General features: G+C 42.0%; 1 protein-coding gene across 4 annotated transcripts in view; it reads left to right on the forward strand.

Annotated features, from left to right (window-relative positions):
• The first annotated feature begins 1,155 nt into the window (after positions 1 to 1,155).
• The window catches only part of LOC133510382 (astrotactin-1-like), a 37,895-nt gene continuing 26,803 nt past the window's right edge, over positions 1,156 to 12,247 (forward strand). For 2 of the 4 annotated variants that reach the window (XM_061838215.1, XM_061838214.1), the window contains exon 1: positions 1,156 to 1,973. In XM_061838215.1, coding sequence (XP_061694199.1) covers positions 1,670 to 1,973 — 304 coding nt within the window. In that variant the 5' untranslated portion in view covers positions 1,156 to 1,669. Of the gene's footprint in view, positions 1,974 to 2,434; positions 3,070 to 10,699; positions 10,807 to 12,247 lie in introns of those variants that run through there. The other 2 variants (XM_061838213.1, XM_061838212.1) reach the window with 2 other exon arrangements.

Below are 12,247 nucleotides of genomic sequence, written 5' to 3' on the forward strand. Positions count from 1 at the left end.
ATGACCAACAGTCACCTTGGAAACAGTGATCCCAGCTGTTGTCATGCCATTGACCAAGTCTTGTCGTGTAGTCCTGGGCTGATTCTTCACCTTTCTAAGGATCATTGAGACCCCACGAGGTGATATCTTGCATGGGGCTCCACTCTGTTTGAGACTGACTGTCATGTTTAACTTCTTCCATTTTCTAATGATTGCTCTAACAGTAGCCCTTTCCAGCGGTGTGGAGTTGTCCAATTTTGTCTCTGGTGTCTTTGGACAGCTCTTTGGTTTTGGCCATGTTACAAGTTTGAGTCTTACTGATTTTATGGGGTGGACAGGTGTCTTCATGCAGCTAACAACCTCACACAGGTGCATTGGATTCAGAATAATACATGGAGTGGAGGTGGACTTTTAAAGGTGGACTAACAGGTTTTTGAGGGTCAGAATTCTAGCTGATAGACAGGTGTTCAAATACTGATTTGCACCTGTAACACAAATAAATTATTAAAAAATCATACATTGTTATTTCTGGATTTTTCTTTATAAATTATCTCTCTAACAGTGGACAGGCACCTATGATGAAAATTTCAGACCTCGCCATGATTTTTAAGTGGGAGAACTTGCAATACAGTAGGGTGTTCAAATACTTATTTTCTTCACTGTATAAACAAACAACCATTCGATCTCAGATTCACACCTATGGGCAATATAGAGTCTTCTATTAAACTATCGTGCATGCTTGGGATGTAGAAGGAAACCAGAGTACTCAGAGGAAACCCACACAGGCACTGGGAGAATATGCGAACCGCACTGAGATGAGACTATATTTGAACCTAGGTCTTTTGAACTGTGAAGTGGATATGCTAACCAGTCATTCACTGTGCCACCTTAGCAAGCATTTTAGGTTAATCACAACACTCTGAATTTCCAATCGGTCTGAACGTGAGTCTGAATGGTGAATGTTAATGTGAGTGTGCCCTGCAATTGACTTCTGACCAGTCCTGGGTGTTCCCTGCATTTTCCCCCCAAAGTCACCAGGCATAAAATCCAGCTCAGCCAAAATAATAATTAGGACAAGTGCTATAGAAAATAAATGCAAAAAGGAGTAGAAGCAACATTAACCTAACTTCTTTTGTGCAACTCATTCTATTTTTCCTAGACCCCCCCCCAGAATTATATACTCCTATTTATATGCATAACAGACTATGCAATATTTTGTGAGGGATACTTGATACTGTTAAACACAGTGAAGATGGAGCAATATTAACATTCATTTATAAATAATATACCCAGTAACACTGCTGAAAAATAAAAATCATTTGCAACTCATGTACATTCAAATGAATGATTTTTAGTTTCAGTGTCTTGGCGTGGCCCCAATTAGTCCTCCTTTGTGAGTAGTTGGTCAGGCTTTTATCCAATCATTTAGGCACTTAATTTCAATTCAATTATCAATTCCATTTTAACAACACATCTGCCCCTCAGGGCCAGTGTTGAATGGATCGGTATGTGACCAAGTTCAGTGGTCGATAGCGAATGAAAAAAAAAAAACAAAAAGTACGTTGTTTGGTTCAAGCCGAGAGCTCGCCGAGCATCAGCCCCTCACTCGCTCTCCTTTCATCCGCCAGGCTCCGACTCAGGCAGCCCCGAGAGAAGCGACAAGGAGGCAAGAGGAAATCCAGCATCGGTGATGGCTCGTACTAACCAGGGGCCAAGCCTGCTGCTACTGGGGCTCGCGTGGCTCCTTTTGGCCGTCCTTACGAAAAATGTCCTGTGTCTGAACGGGGACGAGGACAAGAACCACGACAGCGACTGCAAGACGAAGAGCGTCACTGTATCCGCGCTGCCTTTTCTGAGGGAAAACGACCTGAGCATCATGCACAGCCCGTCGGCCTCCGAACCGAAGCTTCTGTTTTCAGTTCGAAACGACTTTCCCGGAGACGTGGTCGTCGTGGACGACTTGGAAAACACCGAGCTCCCGTTTTTCGTCTTAGGTGAGTTTCTGGAAGGTATCCGCAGCTGCTAATGGTGTGCTTCCAAGCCTCTGTGTAGCTTCCGCCTTTTTAGCCTTGGCCCGCTAACAACTACATTACAATCATTAAGCCTGTAACCTCACTAGCTCAATATGAAGTTAATACAAGAAGCTCGAGTGTCTTTAATAACTTGATAGCGGTACATGTTCCAAAATTATAACCATGTCGCTAGCATATGACAATTAAAGACCATTTTGTATCTAGGTGTGGATAAAAAACACATCTCCCTTCATGGTTCATTTAATTGTTCTTATGAGAGCAGATTAATTAATTGCTGACACGTTTACGTGTTTGTTGACCTCACGAGCGCTTCAGTAAACCAGCGAGTGTCTGTGTTCGGGGCGAAGGGTGGGGGTGGTTTATGTTACTCTCACTAATATCAACACCAACGTTCATTCTCCGTTTTTTGTATTTGTTGTAAGGGAGCCAGAACAAAGTTTGCATGGCGAAAGTTTGCTGTGTGCTGTCCATGGTACTGATGCAGTATGAATTCACGTCATTTATATCAGCTACTCTTTCGAATCGATCGTCAGTCACAAACTTGATCTTCTTGTCCATATTGTTTTCTTTTGGTGCAATACAATCCGTGTTGACAACAACAGTGCTACAGTACTTTGATGACAAAACTACACTAGATAACAACAACTTTAATAAAGAGAAAAAGAGTAATGGTGTCAGAAGGTTATTCATTTGAACATTTAGTAAATATTATAGCTATAGTGCCATATGCAACTATGCTGTTCTGCATCATTGTAAACTAAAACTGCAGTAATAAGCACATCGTCAAATAATTGACTTTTTGAGATTGACAACTTCAAATTGGGCATTATGTTTTTAAATGTACCGTTTTCAACACCTCTTGTATTGAACATCATTAGATTGAGAAAGTGCTCAAGGAACAAAAACAAAAGTGTCTCAAATTTGTACATTTTACAAGACTACAATGCACATTGTGTTGCCCATCCCACAAATGTACAGTATGTTTCTTACAAAAGGCTTGTTATTGGCAAGAAACAATGAACAACAAAAAATGTGTTCATCCAATGCTTGTTTTTGAACATTTTATGTTTATTGCAGTATAAGTATACTCTTGCAAGTGATACAAAAAGAAGAAAAAAATAGTCAGAAAACTTACCTGATAAGTACTGCGTTGCTCCTTTGTCCGCATCTTTTGCTTTTTTTTATATTGTTGAATTGACACCCATGTAAAATGTACTGTTCATATTTTTACTCACCAAAAAAAAAGTAAAAACCTCTTTTTCCTTTCAAATTTCTTTAAAGGGTTGATTTGCTTAACTAAATTTTTGTGGCTCTACCAAATTAAGAACATCCATGATAGTTGAACAAGGCCCGTGTTCAGTCTTGGCTATTTCACATACACCTACACAAAAAATGTTAAATACTATATATTGGCAGACAAAATAAGGAATTATAGCTCAGTTTCATTTGGTTAACTCAGTTAATGTTCAAATTTCGAAGTATTTTACAGTCTTAAAAAGAAGATAGTGAAAGGGAACAAATTCATCCTGTGTTTTCCTATTGATTTAGCTCCACCAAAATACCCAGCTGAAACTTCAGTGGTACCTTGACATCAGAGTAAATCAACATACGAGTTTTTTCGAGATACGACGCGGTGCCGGGACAATTTTTTGCTTTGTCTTGCGAGCCAGGATTTGACGTACAAATGACTGCTTGTAGATGTTGCTGCGATCATTAGGATACTAAAAGGCACAAGTTCCGCTCAGCTTATTGAGCTTCACCTGGTCTTTCCATTTGTGCTCAGCTCGGTAGCATCTCTGTGCAGCTAGGCTTGCATTTTGTTATTTTGCATTTAGTACAAGAGAATTTTCACCCATGTGGCCCAAGAAAGCAATTGCTAAGGAAAACAGTGAGAAGATGAAGTGGATGATCTTGATGGAAGTGGAATGACAGAAAAATACAAACAGGGTGTATGAGTGAGCAACTTGGCAAAGAGTTATGACCGTTCTATGTCAACCATATTGGAATGCCTACGGTAAAGGGGAATGTGGAAAAGGAGTCACCACTAGGTTTTAGTCACTCCTTTTTCGACCCTTTGGCAGCACACACCGAACACTATAACAACTAGCTGCTGCTCCACCACACACTTGTTGCCTAGTCCGCTTTACGCCGCCCCACTCTCCTCTCTTAAAGGGGAACACTCATAATTACAGCCACTGTATTTCAATATGTACGATTCTCAAGCAGAATCAAGTCGATAAAGCCAGGCAAGGGCATGAAAATTATTTTGAAGCTATGGAGCTGATGATGGAGGAATTAAAGGAGCGACAGATATAGCAGCATAAGAGTTGCGGAGTAAGAGTTGTGATGAGGAGACAGAGGAAGAGGTTTTCTCTACCACCGAGATAAAGGAAGTGTTGGCAATGCAGGAGAAAGTTTTTGACTTTGTGATGAAGAAACATTCAGAAAATGTTGCAACTGGTCATGGTGTGGTGGTACGTAATGACACGTCCCTCACACATTTCAGAAACAGTCAAAATAAGGCACAAACAAACCTCCTTGGACAGATATTTTTTTAACATGGCCATCTATTGACACAGAAGAATGCATAGCAAACAAAGCCATCATTGTGTAAGAGAAAACACCCAAACTAATTAAGCAAAACTAAAAAAAATAATAATACAGGAGCAATGAAGTTCATTAAGTGTAAAATAACATTAAGCTAAGCGCGAAGTGAAATGATACAAAATAAGTTCAGCAAAAATCAAAGAAAAACTAACTCTTTGCAGTTAAGTTCAGAGATAGGTAGGGTGTAAAGAAGAGACTGAGCGAAAGTGGCTGAGAAACCACCTTCTCCACAAACATCATCCATCTGCCTTCTCCATCCTCCTTTTCCACCAGTATCTTCTGTTACCAAAAGTCATCTCATCTCCAAGGTAAGTACACTTTATAAAAGCAGTTCCTACATATGAAAAAAACACTGGTGTTTTGGATTTTGAGAGGACATACCAAGAGAAAACCCACACAACCTCAGTGTGAAGATGTAAACTCTTTACAGAAAACATCATCTTAAGATAAAAAAAAATGAATCAGAATCATCTTTTTTGGCCAAGTAAGTCAGCAACACATAAGGAATTTGTCTCCGGTAGTTGGAGACACCATAGTATGACATACATGTTCCATCCATCCATTTTCTTGGCCACTTATCCTCACAAGTGTGCGGGAGTTCTGGAGCCTATCCCAGCTGTCAACGGGCAGGAGGCAGGTACACCTTGAACTGATTGCCAGCCAATCGCAGGGCACAGAGAGACAAACAGCTACATTCACAATCACACCTCGGGGCAATTTAGAGTGTCCAATTAATGTTGCATGTTTTTGGGATGTGGGAGGAAACCGGAGTTCCTGGAGAAAACCCACAGAGGCACGAGGAGAACATAAAAACTCCACACAGGCATGGCCGGGATGAACCCGGGACCTCAGAACTGTGAGGCCAACACTTTCCATCTGCTCCACCGTGTCGCCTACATACATGTTGAGTATGAAAAATTAAGCAGGTTTTGTGGCCAGCCATGGCGGCTCAGAAGCTATAAGAACTATATCCTTTTCTGGGCTTTTTTGAGGATGGAGTTTATGTTTGTATCCCACTTCAAGTCCAATGAGACTATAATTTCTAGGAACTTGAAAGTCTCGACGCTTCACATGAGAGTTGGACATCGCTAGGGACAGCTGTGGTGAAGTATGCCTTCTGAATTCCACAATCATCTCAACAGTGTTTAGTGTGTTCAGCCCCAGGTTTTGTTTGGCCACACTAAAGCTCCAGACTGTCCATTTCCTGTCAATATAGAGACTTGTTGCCATCTTTGATGAGCCCGATGACTCTGGTGTCATCTGTAAATTCCAGGAGTTTGACAGCCAAGTGCTTGAGATGCAGTCCTTTGTGTAGAGCGACAAGAGCTACTCGGAGAGGATACAACCTTGGGGTTCCCCGATGGTGATGGTGTGTGTGGATAAGGTGGGGTCACCTAGCCTCACCTGGTGTTGTAGATCCATGGGCAGATCGCCGGTAAGATGTTGAGCTGCAGAAGCTTGGAGGAGAGGAGTTTGGAGATGATGGTGTTGAACACAGAGCTGAAATCCATGAACAGGGTCTTTGCAGAGGTTCCCACACTGCCAAGAGGTTCAAGGATTAAGTGCAGACCCATGTAGACTGCATCATCGGCATACCTGCTAGCTTTTAAGGTAAACTGTATTAAGTCCAGCTGGGAACTTGCGATGGTCTTGAGAAGGGGTTGAATTGACTTCATGAGCACAAATGTCAAGGCAACAGGCCTTTAGTCATCTGCACCTGAGATTTCAGGTTTCTTGGGGACCGGAATGATAGTTGACATTTGATGGCTGTTGGTAGTTAACACTGGTCTAGAGATCTGCTGAAGATCTTTGTGAAGACTGGAGCAAGTCGGTCTGTGCAGACTTTGAGGTAGAATGGGAACACAAGGTCAGGGCCCACCATTTTGTTAATCTGTTGTTTGAATGTGTGCCTCATGTCCTGTTCATGGATGGTCAACAGAGTAGTCAGATATGTTGAAGTGGTCAGTGGTGCAACTTCTAAGGTGTGTGGAGTCAAAGTATCCCTTTGAAATCTGCAGTAAAAGCTGTTCAGGTAATTTTCCAGCACACCATTGTTGTCTACTGGGAGTGGGGATCGTCACTTGTAATTAGTGAGCGATTATAATCCGTCCCAGACTGATTTGGAGTCATTGGCGCTAAAATGTTTTTCCAGTTTGCTGCATAATCTCTCAGCAATGTTAATTTCTGTAGTCAGCTGGTTTCTAGTCCGATCGTAAAGAGCTTTATCCCCACTACGGTATGCGACCTGTTTAGCCTGGCGGTGTTGCCTAAGTCTGGCTACAAACCACAGCTTCTTGTTATTGAACGTGTGAAACCTCCTCACAGAAACGGACATAGGCTCTAAGAGCATCCGTGTATTCATCTAGGCTGCTTGCTGAATTTTCAAAGACACACCAGTCTACAGTCGAAAAAGCTTTGAAGTTCTAATGTGGACCTTTTTGGTCCACTTTTTCACTGATTTTCCCAAAGGCTTCAAACACTTAAGTGCTTGCCTTTATTTAGGTATTAAGTAGATTAAGCAGTGATCAAAGGAGTCTATGGCAGTGCAGGGAATGGCACGATATACATTTTTTTAAAAATTGTGGTATTGCACTCTTCCAAAGTGTTACCTTCCCTCGCTGGATAATCTATGTGATGCTTGTATTTAGGGAGTATGTGGTTGACTTTAGGTTTATTAAAATCTCCTAGGATAATAAGGGGTTTGGGTGATTTTTCTCAGTCTAATTTACTTGTTCTGCAAGTGTTAGCAGTGCTGTGTTCATGTTAGCTTGGGGTGAAATGTATACACCGACGAGTATAAACGAGGCAAATACACACAGTCACTAAAATGGGAGTCCACAAGCTGGCTGCAGAGTGTGCTGAGCTGAATGATGTCTATGCACCATTTCTCGTTGATATACGAGAAGCATATCCCATCACCTTTTGTATTCGTGCCAGCTCCGCGACGTGATCTACCCAGTGAATATGGAAGCCTGGTAGCTCTATGGCTCTATGGCTCCTTTGGGAAGAAGTTCAGACAGCCAAGTCTCTGAAGCAGAAGTCCTTGCTGGTCCTTAAGGGCTAATGACTCCTAAAGCATGATTTTTGGTATGTTTTTAATGAAAAAAAAATGGCAGGAGGAATGGACACATCCGTTTTTTCACCACGTCATGATGTTGTCATAAATGGATTTTTGTATCTTCGGCCATGAAAATCATCTCAAGGCATTCGTTTTGGAGAAGAAACAGGAAGTGACGTTTTTTTCAAGAAGCACACAATGGCAGTTTTGTGTGTTTATACCTGTTTTACCAGCACGGAAGTAGCTTTTTTTTCCCCCCCATGCGTGTTAGCCAAAATGCCGTCTCGTTGTATTGCTGGATATTGCTCGAACACTCGGAAGGATTCATTCACGCTTCACACTTTTCCAAAAGACCCGTTTTCTCGTGCAAAATGGATTGCACAAGTGCAAAGGACGAGAGCTTCGTGGGTTCCAAATGACAGGTCGGTGTGTATAGAGCTATTAAAAAAAAATAGTTGGGGGGTGGACATAATCTTTCTTTCAGCGAGCGACTGCGGCCAACCGCGAGCGACTGCGGCACTGTCGTCACTTGCAGCTGAGTACACTACATACTGTCATACAAACTGTCGGGGAATCTGTTGTTAGTTAGGACTGATCTGCAAATCATCTAAATATGGCTCGAAATGATGGGGTAATATTGCCTGGTTTCTTCACTCGATTGTGAGATGTTCTCTTCTCAGAAAAGAGTTTCTGTGTCAGATGGGGCATTGGAAAAATCCAAAAAGCGATTGTTCGTCTCCCATAGCAGGTGCCACTACGTGTTTTCAATGGCGACTGTCCCTCTGTGAGAGCTCTAATTGACATAGCAGGCAATATGGCTACCACTTGGATGTCGAGTGAGACTTCCGCAACTTTCCGCATGAGTGACACGCTCTCCGCTCATATGTATTTTTTCGTATAGACATTGAAGTGAATAATATTATATGTAATTTTCATAACAATATCTATTTTATAATGTATATAGGGATGTCAGTGGAACTTTATCAGGAGATGAAGGTCATTTATTTTGTTGGGAAAGGATCATTGATTCCCGAGGTGAATTGACGAATTTACTGTGTTCTCCAATGGAGTTTCACTTAGATTACGCCTCGGGTCCCCCTGCAGTGTCCTTCCCTCTACCCTGTAGAGCACAGATGCTGCCGCTGCTCTGGAGAGTAACATGAGGAAAAGACTCAGCGAATTTGCGAGAGTTGTTGAAAAAAAGTCCAGGGAAGACATTCTGATGGTTAGTAAGTCATCTCTTGTGTATTTGAGTCCAGAGAAGACCAAAAAAAAACACAAAAAAATAAACAATACTAGGGAGCAACCTATGGCACCATCCTGGAACATGAGATACAGGATTGACTAAAAATAAAAGTACATTTCAAAAATAATGATGACGTATAAATAATACAAATAATTATTCAACTATTCTTCTTCTTTTCCTTTCTGCTTGTCCCACTAGGCATTGTCACAGCGTGTCATCTTTTTTCATCCAAGCCAATCTCCTGCATCTTCCTCTCAAACACCAACTGCCCTCATGTCTTCCCTCACAACATCCATCAACGTTTTCTTTTGTCTTCCTCTCTCTCTTTTGCCTGGAAGCTCCATCTTCAGCACCCTTCTACCAATATACTCACTCTCTCACCTTTGGACATGTCCAAACCATCGAAGTCTGCTCTCTCGAACCTTGTCTCCAAAACATCCAACTTTAGCTGTCCCTGTAATGAACTCTTTTCTAATCCGAGCAAACCTGCCCAAAAAAAATACATCTATGGTACTCTTTATAAGCATGAAATCATACTGTTGCTCACAGATACTTACTTCTCTCCTGAGTGTAGCCTCCACTACTCTTTCCCATAACTTCATTGTGTGGCTCATCAACTTTATTCCTCGATAGTTGCCACAGCTCTGCAAATTGCTAATGTTCTTAAAAATGGGAACAAGCAGACTTTTCTTCCATTCTTCAGGCATCTTCTCACCCGCTAGTATTCTGTTGAATAAGTTGGTCAAAAACTCAACACCCACCTCTGCAAATTGCTTCCATACCTCCACAGGTATGTCATCAGGACCAACTGCCTTACCATTTTTCATCTTCTTTAGTGCCTTTCTAACTTCCCCCTTACTAATCATTGCCACTTCCTGGTCCTTCAGACTTGCCTCTTTTACTCTTGCTTCTCTCTAATTTTCTTCATTCTTCAATTTCTCAAAGTATTCTTTCCATCTATTTAGAATACTACTGGCACCAGTCAACACATTTCCACCTCTCTCCTTGATCACCTTACCTGCTCCACATCCTTCCCATCTCTATCCCTCTGTCTGGCCAACCTGTAGAGATCCTTTTCTCCTTCATCCATGTCCTACCTTGTGTACATGTCATCATGTGCCTCTTGTTTAGCCTCTGCCACATCTACCTTTGCCTTACGTCACATCTCAATGTATTCCTTTCGCCTCGCCTCAGTCCTCTCAGTGTCCCACTTCTTCAATAATCTCTTTCCTTGTACGACTTCCTCTATTTTGGGGTTTCACCACCAAGTCTCCTTGTCCCCTTTCCTACCAGAAGACACACCAAGTTCTCTCCTGTCTGTCTCTCTGATCACCTTGTCTGTAGTAGTCCAGTCTTCTGGGAGTTGCTCCTGTTCATCGAGATCCTGTCTCACCTCTTTCCAAAAGGCCGCACAACATTCGTCTTTTCTCATCTTCCAACAATTATTAAACTATTACAAAATATAAATGGAAGACTTATTTGCAATAACCTGCACAAGAAACAGATTAACTTTAGTTGTATTGCAATGGATATATGCCCTCCAATGCTGTTTTCAGTATTTTGTACCTATTCTTGTCGGGTTACTAAAAATTGTCTTGTATGAATGCTGAACTTTAGAGCCATTTGTTAGATCACCTTGCTTGATTGAACACTCTGAGACGTTGAAAAGACCCCCGAAAGAGAAGCTAAATAGCTTTTAACTGCTGCTACTGTCTCACAACTCATTTGTGAAAATACAGCTTCGCTAATGGGGCTTCCTTCTGTGGTTTGTGGCAGGACAGCTTTGTGGTGTGCTGCACGAAGGACCATCCTGCTACCCCTCTGCCAGCTCTCCTGGATGTTGAATTGCGCCGACTTGTAACTGTCAATCCAGAGGATTCCGCTGCCCTGACATAAACTGTCTGGCTAGCCTTTTGCTAATTCAGAAGTGAGAATCGATACCTCAAAAAAGAGGCCAATTTCAGTCCCTATCACTATTTCCTAGGAAATTAATATTCCTAGTGTGACACCGCTGTGGGGATCCTTGGCAAAACATATTGGGAACTTCTTTGGATGTTTTTCACCCCAATTTTAAAAATAAATCTCGTTTTTTCTCAAAAGGTGGAGACTGCAAGAAGTACTTTGTGCATAGTAACCGACATACAAACTAATTTCAATAAATACATAGCGTTTGTTGGGGAGAAAATCTTTATATGCTCATTACAAATAAATGAATAAGACTGGGGACCATGTGATTGACTGCATTAGCTGAGGACACTAGCTAATTTGACAAACACAATTTGTACAGACAATCAGGATTGTGGATATGGGAAAATGGCTGAAGGCCACCGACCGACACCTGTTTTGATGTGACTGTAGCACTGGCGGGAGTTGGCAAAGTAAGGTGAGGCCTCAACATGGAGAAGTTCTCGGGAGTGAAAGAGGTGGCAGAGGAATTGAATTAGGATAGTGGTGATGTGTCCCCAGGAGTTAATGTGGGGCTGGACCACTGACTGTATAAATGACTGTTTAGGTCATTGTTACTTACCCAGGTATCAGGCGGCACGGTGGAGCAGCTGTTGAGTGTTGGCCTCACAGTTCTGAGGACCGGGATCCAAATCCCGGCCCCACCTGGGTGGAGTTTGCAAGTTCTCCCATTGCCTGCGTGTTTTTTCTCCGGGAACTCCAGTTTCCTCCCACATCCCAAAAACATGCATTCATTGGACACTAAACTGCCCCTAAGTGTGATGTGCCCTGCAATTGGCTGGCAACCAGTTCAGGATGTACCCCACCTCCTGTACCATGACAACTGGGATTGGCTCCAGCACTCCCGCGACCCTCGTGAAGATATGCAGCTCAGAAAATGGATGTATGGATTTAAGTATTAAGTGTTTAGTTGGGATGTTGGCATTACTTTGTATAAATGTAATATTTTTTTCCTTTTTCAATAGTTTTGACTCAAAACATCTGAAAAACAAAACTTTACTATTACTAAAAGTCCCGGAGGCAGAGGGGAGAGGTAGTGGAATTGAGCATCTTGATAGCCCTATATACGAAGCTGAGATCAGATGTGTGCTGGATATACCAGCTCAAGTTCTCACATCTTAATGCTAAAATCTGGTATTTTTCAATTCTGTATAGGCTGTCCCATTGCAATCCCAATGCTTTGGATATGAGTTCTGCCCCATCCAAATCTTCATTAAAAGGCTTTTTTTAAATGCTGCAGTGAGGAAAAAATGCTTTTCAATGCTGTGATCACACACAAACAAGGCACTCTTTAGTCTGTCATCACATTGAAGATATTGTTCTCAGTGTAACCTACATTGTGCATCATAGAATGTGCAG

The sequence above is a fragment of the Syngnathoides biaculeatus genome, chromosome 13, assembly GCF_019802595.1.
Source record: "Syngnathoides biaculeatus isolate LvHL_M chromosome 13, ASM1980259v1, whole genome shotgun sequence".
NCBI lineage: Eukaryota > Metazoa > Chordata > Actinopteri > Syngnathiformes > Syngnathidae > Syngnathoides > Syngnathoides biaculeatus.